The sequence below is a fragment of the Microcaecilia unicolor genome, chromosome 11 (assembly GCF_901765095.1).
Source record: "Microcaecilia unicolor chromosome 11, aMicUni1.1, whole genome shotgun sequence".
Lineage (NCBI taxonomy): Eukaryota > Metazoa > Chordata > Amphibia > Gymnophiona > Siphonopidae > Microcaecilia > Microcaecilia unicolor.
The window spans coordinates 175,503,594-175,522,709 of record NC_044041.1 but is presented as its reverse complement, the minus strand read 5'-3'; the positions used below and the strand labels follow the sequence as shown (position 1 = coordinate 175,522,709).

The 19,116-nt window shown below is 46.7% G+C and overlaps 1 protein-coding gene across 1 annotated transcript in view; it reads left to right on the top strand.

The window, feature by feature from the left end:
* Window positions 1–19,116, top strand: part of EHD2 (EH domain containing 2) — a 112,680-nt gene that overhangs the window by 58,527 nt on the left and 35,037 nt on the right. Inside the window, exon 3 of the mRNA XM_030217370.1 lies at window positions 4,989–5,401. Coding sequence (XP_030073230.1) covers window positions 4,989–5,401 — 413 coding nt within the window. The remainder of the gene's footprint in view (window positions 1–4,988; window positions 5,402–19,116) is intronic.

The following is a 19,116-nucleotide window of genomic DNA, read 5'->3' as shown; positions in this document are numbered from 1 at the left end:
TGCGCGCAAATCGGCTATGTATGCAGATTTGTCTGCACAACTTTACACACTGTTTATAGAATCTGGGGGCTTGTGCACAATTTTGCACACCTAGGTTATAGAATACTAGCAGTTATGCACGTGACACCATTAATTAGGCCTTATTTGGCTCTAACGATCAATAATTGGGATTAATGCGTGTAACTGCACTTAGTCCCTATTCTATTTATGTCTTGCGCAATTGCAAGGGGGCATGCACATGGGATTGGCATGGGTGGGGCCAGTGGCATAACTACAGTAGGCCATGGGGGGCCTGGGCCCCCCCAAAATAGATCCAGGGCCCCCGGTTTGGCTGGCGGGGGTCCCCAACTCCCACCAGCTGAAGCGTTTCTCCTGCCTGCCCTGCTTCCTTCTTGTCGCGTGCATGTTTGATTATAGAGAAACTAAGCATGCGTTTAGGCGCATTCATTTACCCCTGCTAATGACATAGCTCAAATGTTTGTGCCAACTTACACTAGTATTCTAGAATGACAATTATGTGCATAATTTTTGTGACAGAATTCACACTTAGTGCGAGATAGGTTGGTGCCTAACTTTAGGTGACCTTTCTTGAATTGACTCCTTCCCCCAAATTCTATATATGGCACTCAAAATTGTGCGTGCAATTTAATTGAGTATCAAGCCTATTAGTGCCAATAATTGGACACTAACAATTAATTATTGATGTTAAATGGCAACCACTTGGATTTACATGCGCATCTTTCTGGGTGCTATGCTATAAAGATGCGCGTGTAAATTTTTGAGCTTGCAGCTGAAAAGGGGTTGTGGCCATGGAAGGGGGTAGGTACATGGTCAAATTAGCCCTGACAAAAAGGCTCCAACACAAAATAGCCCCCCCCCCCCGCCCAAAAAAAAAAACAGACAAAAAGTCCCCTGAGAAATCAGGCCATGACAAAAGGGCCTGCCCATAATTTGGACCCCAACAAATAAGCCCCCTGACAAAGGGGCCCATCTCTGAGTATTTTACCGGTTCTCCTCCTGCTCCTGCAACTGTGTGTCTTTCTGAGTCCCGCTGCTGCTCTGAGCCGAGGTATGTCTTCCTTTTGCCACCCCAATTTTAGTGCTTACTGACCGGAATGTCTCCCTCTTCCTGTTGCATGCCCTGCATGCTCCGGTATATCTCTCACCTTCTCCCCTCCCCTCCCCCAGTGACCCTCCAACATTCCTGTGGGCACCAGCAGCATCAGCAAGGAAAACAAGCTGCTTCGGCCGGCCCCAGAAGCGTTCCCTCTATCGTGTCCCACCTCATCTTATACAACTTCCTATGTCCGCGTATACAGGATACAACAGAGAAAACGCTCTGGAGCCAGCCAAAGCAGCTTGTTGACACTGCTGGTGGCCCACAGGAACATTGATAGGGTTACCATATGTCCGGATTTACCCGGACATGTCCTCTTTTTGAGGACATGTCCGGGCAACTGGGTGGGTTTTGCCAATCTGCCCGTTTGTCTGGATTTCTGGTCAAACGGGCAGGCTGGGGGGCGGAAATCTGGACAAACGGGCAGATTGCTAGCCTCCCCTCCCTTAACTTACTACTGCCCTGGTGGTCTAGTGACCTCTTCTGCCTTCGGGGCAGGAAAGAGCCCCCTCTTTTCTGCCCGGAGCGCTGCCCTGCATGCATCCTTCCTGTTCCTGATCTCGGCGCTGATTCAAAATGGCCGCTGAGAGTTGAAGTGACCTTGCAAGACTTCAACTCTCGGCGGCCATTTTGAATCGGCGCCGAGATCAGGAACAGGAAGGATGCATGCAGGGCAGGAAAGAGGGGCTCTTTCCTGCCCCGAAGAGGTCACTAGACCACCAGGGCAGTAGTAAGGTAAGGGGAGGGGGGTGATGGGGAGGGGGAGTGATGGGGTGTGTGACAGGGGGGAGGGGAAAATGTGACAGGGGGCAGAGCGAGGGTGTGAAAGGGGTGGGGTTGGGCGTGAAAGGGAGTGGGGCATGTGTCCTCCTTTTGGGGGGACAAAATATGGTAACCCTAAACATTGAAGGATTGTCGTGGGGGGGGGGGGGCAGAAGATACCAGACTATGCAGGGCAGACAGGAGGAAGAGGAAGACATGCTGGACTACGTTGGGAGATGGGTGGGAAGGAAGGGTAACAGATGCATTTCCAGACCATGGGAAGGGGAGAAAGGGAGAGAGATGCCAAAATGCAGGAAAGGGGTAGAGGGACAGAGATGATAGAATGCAGGGGTGGGGCTTCTCCTCTGTTGGTTGAATTATATTGGCTCCTGATCAAGGCCCGACTCCATTTTAAACTGTGCACATTTGTGTTGAAGATACTTTATGGGGATTCTCCGCTCTATATGACAGATTTGATCGGTTTAGTGCCTAGATCTAAGAATGTTTCTTCTAGAAACCCTTTGCTACTACAGTTTCCTTACGCATTAGGTATTCACTCTACATTGATTTTTTCAGCTACCTTCCAGTATTTGGCAGCTCAGATTTGGAATTCTCTTCCACCTGAGATTAGAACCATTCTAGCTCATTTGGCCTTTACAAAACAGTTGAAAATGTTTCTGTTTAAAACAATATTTTGATTAATGTAGGGTTGGCTATGTATTAATTACAGCATTTCTTACTTTTAGGCTTCTAAGGGGTCCTTTTACTAAGGTAAGCTAAAAAATGGCCTGTTTTGGGCGCACACACATCCATTTTTCAGCGCGCCTGCAGAAATGACTTTTTAAAATTTTTGCCCAAAATGGATGTGCGGCAAAATCAAAATTGTTGCGTTTCCATTTTGGGTCTGAGTCTGAGACCTTACCGCCAGCCATTGACCTAACGATAAAGTCTCACGCAGTAACCGGGCGGTAATGACCTACGTGCGTCAAATGCCACTTGGTGCACATCCGATACGTGTGTCCGAAATATTTTTCGGACGTGTGTATCGGACATGCGCCAAAAATGAAAGTACCACAACAGCCACGCGGTAGCTGGGCAGTAACTCCATTTTGAAATGCTTACGTGGCTTAGTAAAAGGGCCCCTAAATCTTTTGGGCTTGGGTGTATGTGTTATAACTGATGTAATCCGCATTGAACTTCATGGTTGTGCGAAATATAAGCAAATATCAGTATTGGTATCAGAGGTAGTTGAAGGAAGAGAGAGCGCAGATGAAAGAGTGAGGAATAGAGGGGGAGAAGAGATGCTGGACCCCCAGAGGGAGGGAGACGGAGTTTTTACTATACTTCATGTTTTTGTGAAGGGCTATTTTGTCCAGGCTATTATGTTGGGGTGCCGTGGGAGTGTCATGGGCAGGTCCAGGGTATTCACTAAAGATGTGCTCAGTATTACAGAATTTGGGAAATCTGCGCCTAATTTATGGTGTAAATCAGTGGCGTAGCCAGTATGGGGCCACGTAGATTTGCCCCTGGACCCCCTGCCGACAACCTTCTCGACCCGCCAACCTGCCGTTGCCTACCTTTGCTGGTGGGGGACCCCAACCCCCGCCAGCCGAGCCGAGGACCTCTTCTTCCCAATCCCGCGCAAGGCTTCGTTCTAGTCTGACGTCCTGCACGTACAACGTGCAGGACATCAGACTAGAATGAAGCCTTGTGTGGGATTGGGAAGAAGAGAACCTCGGCTTGGCTGGTGGGGGTTGGGGTCCCCCTCCAGCAAAGGTAGGCGACGGCGGGAGGGGGGGGTCGAGAGGGTCGTCGGCGGGGGGGGGTCAAAATTGGTAATGGGGGGGTTCAGCAATGGCGGGGGAGGGGGGTCAGCGGGGCCGGGGGGGGCTAAAATGTGCCCCCTCACCTCGGGCTCTTGACTCCCCTCCCGCCGAAGCCTGGCTACGCCCCTGGTGTAAATCCTCACGCCTAAAAGTTAGCTGTGATTCTATAAACAGCACCCAACTTTGAGTGCCCTTTATAGAACAGCACTTAACGTGCATTTTTTCAGCATCCAAATTTGGGCGTCATTTACTGAATTTCGTTCTATTTATATATGTGGGTGTGTCAGTTTGTCCTCTCTACTGCAGAGGTAAGGCCTGAATAATTGCTTATTTGTAAGCTTCTGGTTCAGAACTAGACTTTTCCCATTTCTATTCTTTACCTAGGGGACAAAGTTTTGTGACACAGAAGCTCCAAGCTTTGTGCTGACCTTGCCTTCACTGCACTATTTATTCTATGTCTTTAGTAATGTGGCAGAACAATGTCGAAGCCGGGTCTCTTGGACATTCCAAGGGAACGATTTTGTTTCCATTTTTGGTACTTTGACAGAGCTGAAAGCTTTAGGTTGGCAAGAGAAGAGGGAGAGGAGGGGAAGGAATACTGGCTGACATCCAGTGGAGTTTGTCAGAATTGAAAAGGAGCGTGATGAGCAGAGGAACTACAAAGAACAAGATGTGGACCTCTGTTTTCAAGCCCACGCAAATGGTTATTATTAACTCTACAGCATCCTTGTGAAGGAGAATTGTGCAGTGCTGTGTACAGTCATTGGTACAGAATTCATGTAGTCAGTAAAAGTGAGACTGTCTCTGGCATACATCAGAGACTCTTGTAGGCCCGGCAGGGCTGTGACTGATAGATAGGGCAGAGATGAATATTCCAGGAGACTCCCAGCACTAACACTTATTATATATGTCACTCTTAGATGTGTAGTATTGAGTTTCCAGAGATCTCACAGAATCAGGGCAGGCTGCAGAATTTCCCCACATTGTAGACTCAGAGCTAGGTGAAGGGCTGGTGGGGGGGGGGCACACTGTGGATATCCCATACCAGATCTTGCAGATTCAGGGCTGGGTGCCAGGGGATCTCACAGTTTCAGGGCAGGCTGCAAAATTTCCCACACTGGAGACTCAGAGCTGGGTACAGGAGGGATCTCACTGCAGAATGTACCACAGTGAAGATTCAGAGCTAGGTGAAGGGGGGATCTCACAGATTCAGGGCAGGCAGCAGGAGATCCCACAATCTCAGGGAAATTCAGGCTCTTAGCTACCTTCTTTTGCTCCTGCAGGCTATGACTTCCCAGCGGTGTTGCAGTGGTTTGCGGAGCGTGTTGATCGGATCATCCTGCTCTTTGACGCCCACAAGCTGGAGATCTCAGATGAATTCTCAGAGGCCATCCGAGCCCTGAAGGGTAACGAGGACAAGATCCGAGTGGTGCTGAACAAGGCGGACATGGTGGAAACCCAGCAGTTGATGAGAGTCTATGGGGCTCTGATGTGGTCCTTGGGGAAAGTGTTTAATACCCCCGAGGTGCTCAGGGTCTACATTGGGTCCTTCTGGTCTGAACCCCTTCTCATTTCTGATAACCGGCACCTCTTTGAGCTGGAGGAGCAAGATCTGTTCCAGGATATCCAGAACCTGCCCCGGAACTCGGCACTGAGGAAGCTCAATGATCTGGTGAAGAGAGCTCGTCTTGTGAGGGTAAGAGACCACGCATTTTCCCAGCCCTGTAATGTACTAACATTTAGAAGTAGATAAGCTCAGTTTGTCCAACCAGGTATCAGGTACTTCAGAAGGCCTAGAAAATCTTTCTCAGTGCTCCAGTGCTACAATGTTTACTTCTTTAACACCTTTTCTATGCCATCTTTCTCATTAAAATCAAGAGCTTACAGGCTACATAGTAACCATAATATACATGTATTTGTCTTATTTGGATTTAGGTGACACCTTTTTTCAGTTTTAGGTCAAGGCATTCGTGTACAGTCGGGATTTTCCCTTGAAGGATCACGATCTTAAGTATGCACCTAAGGCAGTGGAAGGTTAAGGGGCTTGCCCAAGGTCACATGGAGCTACGGTGGGATTTGAACCCGGCTTCCCTGGTTCTCAGCCCACTGCTCTAACCATTTGATCCACCCCCAATAAAACTCCAGTCCCCTCAAATATACCCACAGACCTTCATACCATACCATTTTTAATATGTACTTCTGTCTTCTGTATATCTAGTGAGACAGTCGGCACGCTCACAGAAACTGAGATACATCATACCGTGGTTCCAAAATCTTTTCTCACTCTGACCTGGGTGGGTTTGACATTTTGGGAAGAGAAGAACTCAACATAACTGTTTAATTCACACTTTGGGGGAGATTCTATATATGGCGCCTAAAAAATTGGCACCGCAATCAGTGCCGACTAAGCGTATTCTATAATCGGCGCCATTATAGAACATGCTTAGTTGGTATTTCAGCACCTAAATCTACACGTATCCATATTCTATAACTAGGCATGTAAATTTTGGAATGCCCACAAAATGCCCATTTTCCCACCTATAACCATGCCCCTTTTTACCTGCATGTGTTAGAATTTCGGCACACATTGAGGGGCATGATTGAACGGGGGCGCCCATCTCTAAGGATGGCCCCGTAAAGGGGCATCCCTGACCGTATTATCGAAACGAAATATGGACGCCCATCTTGTTTCGATAATACGGTCAGGGATGCCCCTTTACGGGGACGCCCAAATCTCAACATTTGGGTCGACCTTAGAGATGGCCACCCTTGGAGATGGCCGACCTTGGTTTTCGCTGATAATGGAAACTAAGAACTTCCATCTCAAAAACGGCCAAATCCAAGCCATTTGGTCGTGGGAGGAGCCAGCATTTGTAGTGCACTGGTCCCCCTCACATGCCAGGACACCAACCGGGCACCCTAGGGGGCACTGCAGTGGACTTCAGAAATTGCTCCCAGGTGCATAGCTTCCTTACCTTGGGTGCTGAGCCCCCCAAACCCCCACCCCCCAGGTCCGCCTGCCTAAAGTACACTGCACCCACTAAAACTGCTCCAGGGACCTGTATACTGCTACAATGGACCCGAGTATGGCATTTGAGGCTGGCAAAAAAGTATTTTTAACCTGTTTTTTATGGTGGGAGGGGGTTAGTGACCACTGGGGGGGGAGTAAGGGGAGGTCATCCCCGATTCCCTCCGGAGGTCATCTGCTCAGTTCGGTCATCATTTCGCGGCTTGGTCATGAAAAAAAATGGACCAAGTAAAGTCGGCCAAGTGCTCATCAGGGACGCCCTTCTTTTTTCCATTATCGGCCGAGGACGCCCATCTCCTAATCATGCCCCAGTCCCGCCTTTACTACCCTGCCAACACGCCCCCGCGAACTTTGGTCATTCCCACGACGGAAAGCTGTCGAGGGTGTCAAAAAACCGGCTTTCGATTATGCCGATTTGGGCGGCCTTGTGAGAAGGGCACCCATCTCCTGATTTGTGTCGAAAGATGGGCGCCCTTCTGTTTCGAAAATAAGAGTGATTGTTACAGAATACAGTTAGCGAGTTGAGTGTCTAAATTCTAATCTGTGCTAATTAGTGCTCATTATTGTTTGTTAAGTGATGTTATCAACACTCATAAGTTGCATGCATTGTTATAGAATCTGCACCAATTTTGTCGAGGATATCTAGGTGTGCTATATAGAATCTGGGGTTTTGTGCCAATGATAGATTCATATGAAACGGTCCAAGAGGTGGATTTCTTTATGGGCTTGATGTTTTATGGTTTATGGTTAGTTTTATTTGCTAAACTGCTCTTCCTGAAAAACAATCACAAAGTGGTGTAAAATATAAAAATATAAGCCTGCTTGTAAAGGGACAATCTGCAAAACACTTAAAACAAATCATTTATAAAAGGAAACCTCAGAACTCCCAATAGCGTTTCTCTTAATATTCTCTTATATGGAGCACCATTTCTATCATTGGTTTCTATTTAGGGGAATAAATAGAAATAAATCAAAACATAGAAAAGAAAATAAGATGATACCTTTTTTTATTGGACTAACAATACATTTTTTTGATTAGTACAGGGTAGAAAGATTTAGAGGAAAAAAGAAACAGTGAAAAAAAACTCCAAAATGTTTGGAGTATTTGTGTGGTACAATATAAAAACAAATTTAAAACTGAAACAGATCAAAAAGAATGCCAATGTCAATAGTAAAGTTTGAGTGAAAGAAAAGTTAAAAAATAAAAAACAGTACAGTATCAGTAAGATCAGAAGACTCTTTAAAATACAGGATAGAAAGAAAGAAAGAAAGAAAGAAAGAAAGAAAGAAAGAAAGAAAGAAAGAAAGAAAGAAAGACTGGTGTCATGAACCTTCAGCTAAGTGGTTCCCCGTATAGGAGGCCTGGAGAGGCTAAGCCTCCCCAGCCCAACCGTAACCTTCCCCTACTGCCCCCACAAGGGCAGGGCTCCTTCCCTCCTGACTCAGCTCCCCGACTTTATTCTTTGACATATGATACATATCTAATATCTAAATTTAATAAAAGATATTAATTGTGACTATTTTATTTTTACTTATTTTTTTGTGTGTTGTCAGACAATTATGGATGTAAGCTCTGCCCCTGGCCCCGTCCCTAACCCCACCCCCTTTAGCCTCTCTAAACCATTGGGCCACGGACCGCCTATGGTCCTGGAGGCACCCCAACAATCAGGTTTTCAGGATATCCACAATGAATATTTATGAGAGAGATTTGCATGCAGTGGAGGCAGTGCATGCAAATCTCTCTCATGAATATTCATTGTGGATATCCTGAAAATCTGACTGGCTGGGGTGTTTCTAGGACCAGGTTTGGGAACCACTGAGCTAAGAGATACTGGTGCTGGGCAATTTATTCTAAATGGATCCCTCCAGAGCAAGAGTTCTTGACCCAATCATTGGGACACCCCTAGCCAGTCAGGTTTTCAGGATACAAAACAAAAAAGTGGGGGAAGCCAACCACAATGTTCAGGGTGACCAAAGTTTATTCTTCAAAAAAAATGCTGAAAGAATGATACAACACAGGCCGTGTTTCGACAATCTTCGTCAGAGGTATCTTTCAAATCAGCAAATTATATGTTGTCATATTTCGATTGTCATAACAGCAGTCCTATAGGGGTGCAGCATAGCAAAGTGCTCCGCAGTCACCTTCCACTGTAAAACAAAACCGTGGCAGATTTGCATAGAATGGAAGTAGTGCATGTAAATTTATGTCATACATGCCATTGTGGGTGTCCTGAAAACCTGACTGGCTATCAGGCTTATTTTCAAAAGAGAAGGGCGCCCATCTTTCGACACAAATCGAGAGATGGACGTCCTTCTCCCAGGGTCGCCCAAATCGGCATAATTGAAATCCGATTTTGAGCGTCCTCAACTGCTTTCCGTCGCGGGGATGACCAAAGTTCACGAGGGCGTGTCGGAAGCATAGCGAAGGCGGGACTGGGGCGTGCCTAACACATGGGCGTCCTCGGCCGATAATGGAAAAAAGAAGGGCGTCCCTGACGAGCACTTGGCTGACTTTACTTGGTCCATTTTTTCTTGTGACCAAGCCTAAAAAAGGTGCCCGAACTGACCAGATGACCACCGGAGGGAATCGGGATGACCTCCCCTTACTCCCCTAGTGGTCACTAACCCTCTCCCACCCTCAAAAAAAACTTTTAAAATATTTTTTGCCAGCCTCTATGCCAGCCTCAAATGTCATACCCAGCTCCCTGACAGCAGTATGTAGGTCCCTGGAGCAGTTTTAGTGGGTGCAGTGCACTTCAGGCAGGCGGACCCAGGCCCATCCCCCCCCCCCCACTTGTGGTGGTAAATATGAGCCCTTCAAAACCCACCACAAACCCACTGTACCCACATGTAGGTGCCCCCCTTCACCCCTTAGGGCTATGGTAGTGTTGTACAGTTGTGGGGAGTGGGTTTTGGGTTTTTTTTGGGGGGGGGGCTCAGCACACAAGGTAAGGGAGCTATTCACCTGGGAGCAATTTGTGAAGTCCACAGCAGTGCCCCCTAGTGTGCCCGGTTGGTGTCCTGGCATGTGAGGGGGACCAGTGCACTACAAATGCTAGCTCCTCCCATTACCAAATGGCTTGGATTTGGTCGTTTTTGAGATGGGCATCCTCGGTTTCCATTATCACTGAAAACCGGGGACGACCATCTCTAAGGACGACCTAAACGTTGAGATTTGGGCGTCCCCGACTGTATTATCGAAACGAAAGATGGACGCCCATCTTGTTTCGATAATACGGGTTTCCCCGCTCCTTCGCGAGGACGTCCTGCGATGACACCCTCAGGAAAACTTGGGCGTCCCGTTCGATTATGCCCCTCCACGAGGACTAGGTTGAGAACCCCTGATCCAGGGTACAAGTGATAGTTTATTTAAACCCCTTTTTACAAAGCTGCGCGGGAATGCTGACACAGCCCGTTCAAAGTGAATGAGCTGTGTCAGCATTACCTCACCAGCAGCTGCTTTATTAAAGGGGGCCTTAGTTTTGATTATACCACCCATCAGACACATCCCAGCAGTTTACACAATATAAAAACAAAATTTGTGTAGTTTAAATTCATTTAAAAGGAAGAAGAAGAAGATAAAGTTACATGGTCAATTTTTAAAAGCAGAGTGAAAGCATAAGTAATAGAAACTGTGATCCGTAAGCAGACCACCCCTTTGACGACATATGGCATCTAAAGTTGTTAAGCCAAGACAATTTATAATGGTTAAATTAAAGGCCTGAAAGAGAAATGTTTTAAGACCTTGCTTACAGTTGGTTAAAGAGGTTTCCTGTTGTAAATAGTCCGGTAATGAGTTCCATATAGTTGGTGCAGTTACACTAACCTGCTTATAATCGAACGAGAAAAACGCCCAAGTTCCGACCTAAATCGGGAGATGGGCGTTTTTCTCACAAAAACAAATAAAGCGGTATAATCGAAAGCCGAACTTTGGACGCTTTCAACTGCACTCCGTCGCGGATGCGGACAAAGTTGACGGGGGCGTGTCGGAGGCGTGGTGAAGGCGGAACTGGGGCGTGGTTATCACCCGAACAGAGATGGGCGCCTTTCGCCGATAATGGATACGTTTGTAGCTAGAATTTAGGGCACTTTTCCTGGACCCTGTTTTTTCACGAATAAGGCCCCAAAAAGTGCCCTAAATGACCAGATGACCCCTAGAGGGAGTCGGGGATGACCTCCCCTGACTCCCCCAGTGGTCACTAACCCCCTCCCACCACAAGAAAATGATGTTTCACAACTTTTTATTTTCACCCTCAAATGTCATACCCACCTCCCTGGCAGCAGTATGCAGGTCCCTGGAGCAGTTGTTAGGGGGTGCAGTGGACGTCAGGCAGGTGGACCCAGGCCCATCCCCCCCCTACCTGTTACAATTGTGCTGCTTAATGCTTAGTCGTCCAACCCCCCCAAACTCACTGTACCCACATGTAGGTGCCCCCCTTCACCTCTTAGGGCTATAGTAATGGTGTAGACTTGTGGGCAGTAGGTTTTGAGGGGGATTTGGGGGGCTCAACACCCAAGGGAAGGGTGCTATGCACCTGGGAGCTCTTTTACCTTTTTTTTTGTTTTTGTAAAAGTGCCCCCTAGGGTGCCCGGTTGGTGTCCTGGCATGTGAGGGGGACCAGTGCACTATGAATCCTGGCCCCTCCCACAAACAAATGCCTTGGATTTATTCGTTTTTGAGCTGGGCGATTTCATTTTCCATTATCGCTGAAAAGCAAAAACGCCCAGCTCACACCTTGGCGAATAACACATGGGCGTCTATTTTTTTTGAAAATACGGTTCACTCCGCCCCTTCACGGACCCGTTCTCGGAGATAAACGCCCATGGAGATAGGCGTTTCTGGTCGATTATGCCCCTCTAAGGGAGTCTTTTAGTAAGCTACTGTAGTGTTTTTAGCTCCCAATAGAAATCAGTTGGCAGTAAACGCTGAGACACCCATAGGTAGGGTTACCATATTTTGTCCTCTCAAAAAGAGGACAGATGTCCCGCCCCCGCCCCTGCCCCACCCACACCCCTTTCGCATCCTCACCCCGCCCCCTGTCACATATTCCCCTCTCCTGCCCCCCATCACCTCCCCTCCCCTTACTTACTATCTACTGCCCTGGTGGTCTAGTGACCTCTTCGGGGCAGGAAAGAGCCCCCTCTTTCCTGCCTGGAGCGTTGCCCTTGCCCTGCATCCTGTTGCTTTGATGGTCTCGGGATTCAAAATGGCCACCCAGAGTTGAGGCCGCTTCAACTCTCGGTGGCCATTTTGAATCCCGAGACCGTCACAGCAACAGGATGCAGGGCAAGGGCAGCGCTCCGGGCAGGAAAGAGGGGGCTCTTTCCTGCCCCGAAGAGGTCACTAGACCACCAGGGCAGTAGATAGTAAGTAAGGGGAGGCTAGGACAGGCCCGCCACCCGCTTGTCCAGAAATCCGGACAAACGGGCGCAAAACCCGTCCGGACGCCCGGACATGTCCTCAAAAAGAGGACATGTCCGGGTAAATCCGGACATATGGTAACCCTACCCATAGGAATATAATGGGTGTCTCAGCATTTACCACCAGCTGATTTCTACCGTGAGCTAAAAATGCTACCGCGGTTTAGTAAAAGACCCCCTAAAAGTAGCCTGTCTAAATTGATCTAAATGTATAACTGAAAAGGAAGGTATAGTAAGCAAAGATCGATGAGATAATCTTTATAGCCTAAACAGAGTGTATGGAATCAGTAAGTGGAACAGAAAAAGTGGCTGGTTCGTTTGCTTAATTTTGAGTCAATAAAGTGATTTTATAGGCAAGCCTCAAAGATACAGGCAACCAATGCTTAGCCCTTAAAAGCAGAATGAAACGATCACATTTAACATAGTTGTTTTTAATAGATGTAAAATCCTATTTCAGAGCATTTATTCAGAGGGGAGGCCCACTGGAGAATCATCTGCTCTGAAATATAGGCTGGTATCCTTAAGATCGATATCTTTCTCTGGGGTCCCTTTGTCGCTGCCTCCTGCACTGCAGCTAAGTTGTCCTCTTGAATACAGCCTTCCAAGTGTCCTGTTTCCCATTTGAAGCATTGGCAGCAAATATGCTGGGAGCTCTGCCCTGTGTCAGACTAAAACCAGTACATCCAGCATGTTCCATGACAGAGTTATTCAGGGGATGGCGGGAAGGAGAAGTTCAGTGCTGGAATATGAACATGAGGCCTCTTGGGATGAGGAGGGGACGGGACCACACAAGACAGAGAAGAGGCAGGAGAGCGGGGCTTTGGGGGCTCACCCTGGAAAAACAGACAGTTTTAATAGTAGGTTCAGGTTGCCTACCAAAGACAGGAAGCATTGCATACCCAAAGATGACAGGAGTGGGCCCGATATACTCGCCTCAATGAACCTGGTAGATTGTTTCCTATTAATGTGTAAATCACTTTATAATACTTGTGTTAAAAAGGTTTATACATTTTATAATTACATGTAGAATATATATGTATTTATTCATTAGGATTTATTTACAGCCTTTTTTTGAAAAAATTCACCCAAGGCCATATACATTAAGAATAAACTGGACATTTGTAACAGACCGTTACAACAGTAAAAAAAATTTAAAATAATAATACGTGTAGTATGGTATAGTATGCTACATTAAACTTATTACATTAAAATGATTGCATTAAAAAGATTTAAATATTTCATATGCAAAGATATGGTGAAAAAAATGGACTGATGAAGAATTTATGTGGAAATTGTTATCCCTTTGAACAATTTATGTAGGGACATAGCCACTGCTAACTGGTCTAAAAAATATTATTTACAAAAATCCAGGTTCTGTTTGGTTAAAGATTATAAGAGAATTATATAAGTTTGTTATAACGCTGGGACATTTCTTGTGTGGATTATTTGCATGTGGTCCCCCCCTTGAGATAACTAATTGGACCTAATACGACCGGCATATTACAATGCCAACACAATACACAATAAAATGTCTTGATAGCATAGGATGTAAGTGAGGTGAAACATATAAACAGGTAAGATAGAAGTTTGTAATGGCTGGCAAATTGAAATTGTATTCTGCTATTTTTTCTTGCCTCCGGTTGTATTTTGGTTTCCGAATTTCAATAATTTTTTGTTGTTGTTTAAAAAAAACCCAGGTAAGATAGAGAAACAAGAGTTAGAAATAAGGGTGACTAAGTTAAGAAAACATTGCACATGGAGTCAGAAAAGGTTCAGGAAAATTTCAGCTAGAGTACGAAGTCCTGCTACAGTATGTGCAGCCCATGTTAGTTCTCGTGTGTGTGACCTATCTAGTCAGTCTCTTCTTCCATCAAAGACTTAGGAGAAGAGCCAGGCTTTCACCTGCTTCTTGAAGTACAGATAGTCTTGCATTGAGTGAAGCCTTTTTGAGAGTGCATTCCAGCGTGCGGGAGCTACTCCAGAGAAGGCTCATTGGCGTATATCACATTGCGTGATGTCCTTTGGAGAGGATGTGGTTAGGGATACTCCTTTGGAGAATCTTTGCGACCTTGGAGGTGTGTAGAGGGAGATCCTGTTCTTTAAGTACTTTGGTCTATTATCTTTGAGGGCCTTGAAGATCAGACATAGGGGTTGATATTCAGACCGCAGGAGTTAGACCGGGCTAACTCCTGCGGCCGCTGCGGAATCCTGATATTCAATGCCGGACCGCTTCCAGTGACCGGCATTGAATATCTGGTTTATTTTTGGCTGGTTGAAAGATACCTGGCTAAGTTGATATTCAGACTTAGCCGGGTATCTTTAAACTCACCAAAAATATCCCATGGTTTCAATGGCCAAATACGATCGCTAAACTGGGTTTAATAATCAGCAGATAGCCGGTTATATTGGCTGATATAACAGACTATCTGCTAGCCGCTAACTGGGGATGTTCAGCAGGGGATAGCCATTTATCCCCAGCTGAATATCGGCAGATAGCCAGTTAAGTGCTATTTAACCGGTCAACAACCATTCCAGCCGCTTAAGTAGCAGTGGAGGATAGAGTTTTAAATGTAGTCCTGTAGTGTACAGGTACGAATTCATCGTCTATAATCAACTCTTGTCTGATTATAGTTTCTTGCTGGTTTTCTTTCTCTGTGTGTATGTTTCCTATCATTTTTAATGGAGTTCCTTTCCTTTGCCTTATTCTGCTTTTCGGTTATTGCAAACCGCTTTGTTCTCACAAAAGTTAAGTGGTATATCAAATTTAATAAAAATAAACAAACCTCCTGATATTCAGCTGGCGGAAAGCGATTGCTGGCTAAAGTATCCCCCGATATTCAGTGCCAGGCCATGTCCGGGTACCGACACTGAATATTGGGGGATAAGGTTTGGTGGGCGCCGGCGCTTATGCAGGCCTAGACAATATATACAAAGTATCATAAACTGCTGTGAGAGGTTGTGGCAGCCACTTTAGACCGGTGCCACAAGGGACAAGAGCGAGGGGGCTGCTCTCCTGCTCCCAACGACCCTGTTCGACCACCATGGATACAGGTAGTCATCTGGTCAGTTTGGGCACCTTTTTGTGCCTTGGCCATAAGAAAAACTGGACCAGGTAAAGTCGTCCAAATGCTCGTCAGGGATGGCCTTTTGTTTTCCATTATGGGTCGAGGACGCCCATGTGTTAGGCATACTACTACTACTACTTAACATTTCTAGAGCGCTACTAGGGTTACGCAGCGCTGTACAAATTAACAAGGAAGGACGGTCCCTGCTCAAAGGAGCTTACAATCTAAAGGACGAAATGTCAAATTGGGGCAGTCTAGATTTCCTGAGTAGAGGTGTAGTGGTTAGGTGCCGAAGGCGACATTAAAGAGGTGGGTTTTGAGCAATGATTTGAAGATGGGCAGGGAGGGGGCCTGGCGTATGAGCTCAGGGAGTTTGTTCAACGCATGGGGTGAGGCGAGGCAGAAAGGGCAGAGCCTGGAGTTGTTGATGGTGGAGAAGGGTACTGAAAGGAGGGAGTTGTCTTGAGAGCGGAGGTTACGGGTAGGAACGTAAGGGGAAATGAGGGTTGAGAGGTAAGGAGGGGCTGCAGATCGAGTGCATTTGTAGGTTAGTAGCCCCAGTCCCGCCTTTGCTACGTCTCCGACACACCCCCATGAACTTTGGTCGTTCCCACAACGGAAAGCAGTTGGGGACGGCCAAAATCAGCTTTCGATTATGCTGATTTGGGCGACCCCTGTGAAAAGGTAATCCATCTTGCGATTTGTGTCGAAAGATGGGCATCCTTCTCTTTCGAAAATAAGCCTGATGAGTTGCTAAGACCGAGTAGATGCAAGTGCTCTAGAACAGTGTCAATGCACTAAGTAAAAGGATCTTTTGGAAGTTGAAACAACTTCAGAGAATACGAAAATAATCTGTCCTCAATCAATTCAGTCAATTAGATTACTGTAATTTGCTCTGTGTGGGATGTTGTGAATGTGAAAGACTGTGAAAGCGACTGCGAACTCTACAAAATACCTCAGCTAGACTGATATATCAAGTTAACAAACGGGAGAGAGTTAATCCTTTGTTAAAGCAACTGCAGTGGCTGCCAATAGAAGCAAAGGCATTGTTTAAATTATAATTATCTGTACTAGTATATAACGTTATTCATGGCCTGGCACCCTTGCCACAAATGTCAATATTGTCTGTCTCCTCACCTGGCAAAGGTCTTCATTCAGATGATCAGCTAAAACTTCATTTTACCTTTGCTGATCATGTTACATATAAACGAATGCAATTCCCTCTTAATTTCATATCAATCTGCAAAAATCCAGAATTCTCTGCTGAGTGTGATTAGGATGGAAAAACATCATGGACAGTTCAGGAAGACATGAAAACCCTATTTCTTTCGACGGTATTTAGATGACTAATGTGCCAAAATTGATTTTAATTTTGTATATTCCCAGATCTTAGTCTTACTGTAGTGCACTTTGAACTGTTTTTGGTAACTGCGGACTATAAATGTGATTGCAATTGCTACAATGTTATATTGTCTTGGGCATGCTATGTTTTGCCGTGTTCATAGACTTCATCATCTCTGTGCAAGAGCACGAGCACATCCACACCCACATACTTCTTGACACTTAGCATGCACTAATTCTTGCATTAAATTTTATTTATTTATTTATTTGTTGCATTTGTATCCCACATTTTCCCACCTCTTTGCAGGCTCAATGTGGCTTACGATACATCAAGAATAGTGGAAATATATAAGAAGATAGACATTTAGTATTACAGAAGGAACTTGAGTAACATGGTAATGATAGAGCATGATAGACTCATGCAGAAAGGGGTGGAGCCTGTGCCTTGCACTCAACATGCAGCCTTGCACCAGGCATTAAGAGTTAATGCAGTAGGTAATGGAGAACAGTTATGGCCACTCCAGTAGATACCTTATGTGTATCTGCTTTATCTGCAATGCATACAAACAGCAGAGGCGACCAAAAAAATCCAAATCAAAGGGTAGAGTGCAGAATTTTATTGGGAGCAAAGACTTGGAGTCAGTACCAGCAAATACACAATGATTATAGTTGTGTAATGGAAATAAACAACTGCACCAGTAGTGTGCATTCAAAGTATCCCGCCTCATACTAGCGCTGCGTATTCAAAGTATCCTGTCTTATACTAGCACTGTGTAAATGCTGTATTCCAGCAAGAATAGTGCTGTTATGCAGTATAAAGTGCTAATGCTGCATAACTACAATCGGTGAGTTTAGGGTTACCATTTTTTGTCCTCATAAAAAGAGGACACTTGCCCCGCCCCTTCACACCCCTACCCCGCCCCTTTAATGCCCCCTGACCCACCCCTGATGCATATTCCCCTCCCCAGTCACCCCCTCCTCCCCCCATCACCTTCCCTCCCCCTGTCATCTCCACTCCCCCTGTCATCTCCCCTCCCCTTACTCTACTATCCCTGGTGGTCTAGAGGTACCTCTTCGGGCAGGAAAGAGCCCCCTCTTTCCTGCCTGGAGCGCTGCTGCCAGCTGCCCTGCATCCTGTGAGTCCGGCTCTCGGCATTTCAAAATGGCCGCCGAGAGTTGAAGTCTTGCGAGGCTGCTTCAACTCTCGGCGGCCATTTTGAAACGCTGAGAGACGGACTCACAGTATGCAGGGCAGCTAGCAGCAGCGCTCCGGGCAGGAAAGAGGGGGCTCTTTCCTGCCCCAAAGAGGTACCTCCAGACCACCAGGGATAGTAGAGTAGAGTAGGGGAGTCCCGCGCCCACCCCCGCCAGCCAGCCCATTTGTCCAGAAATCCAGACAAACGGGCAGTCTGGCCAAATCTGTCCGGACGCCCGGCCATGTCCTCAAAAAGAGGACATGTCCGGGTAAATCCGGACGTATGGAGGGGCATAATGGAACAGAAACGCCTATCTCCATGGGCGTTAATCTCCGAGAACGGGTCCGTGAAGGGGCGGACCAAACTGTATTTACGAAAAAAATAGACGCCCATGTTTTATTCGCCAATGTGTGAGCTGGGCGTTTTTGCTTTTCAGCGATAACGGAGAATGAAAGCGCCCAGCTCAAAACGAATAACTCCAAGGCATTTGTTCGTGGGAGGGGCCAGGATTCGTAGTGCACTGGTCCCCCTCACATGCCAGGACACCAACCGGGCACCCTAGGGGGCACTTTTACAAAAACAAAAAAACAGGTAAAAGAGCTCCCAGGTGCATAGCACCCTTCCATTGTGTGTTGAGCCCCCCCAAATCCCCCTCAAAACCCACTGCCCACAAGTCTACACCATTACTATAGCCCTAAGGGGTGAAGGGGGGCACCTACATGTGGGTACAGTGGGTTTGGGGGGGTTGGACGACTAATAAGCATTAAGCAGCACAATTGTAACAGGTAGGGGGGATGGGCCTGGGTCCACCTGCCTGACGTCCACTGCACCCCCTAACAACTGCTCCAGGGACCTGCATACTGCTGCCTGGGAGGAGGGTATGACATTTGAGGGTGAAAATAAAAAGTTGTGAAACATCATTTTTTTGTGGTGGGAGGGGGTTAGTGACCACTGGGGGAGTCAGGGGAGGTCATCCCCAATTCCCTCTGGGGGTAATCTGGTCATTTAGGGCACTTTTTGGGGCCTTATTCGTGAAAAAACAGGGTCCAGGAAAAGTGCCCTAAATTCTAGCTACAAACGCATCCATTATCGGCGAAGGGCGCCCATCTCTGTTCGGGTGATAACCACGCCCCAGTTCCGCCTTCGACACGCCTTCGACACGCCCCCGTCCACTTTGTCCGCATCCGCGACGGAGTGCAGTTGAAAGCGACCCAAATTCGGCTTTTGATTATACCGCGTTATTCGTTTTTGTGAGATAAACGCCCATCTCCCGATTTAGGTCGGAACTTGGGCGTTTTTCTCGTTCGATTATAAGCTGGATGGTAACCCTAGGTGAGTTGAAATTTTATTTTAACTTCAA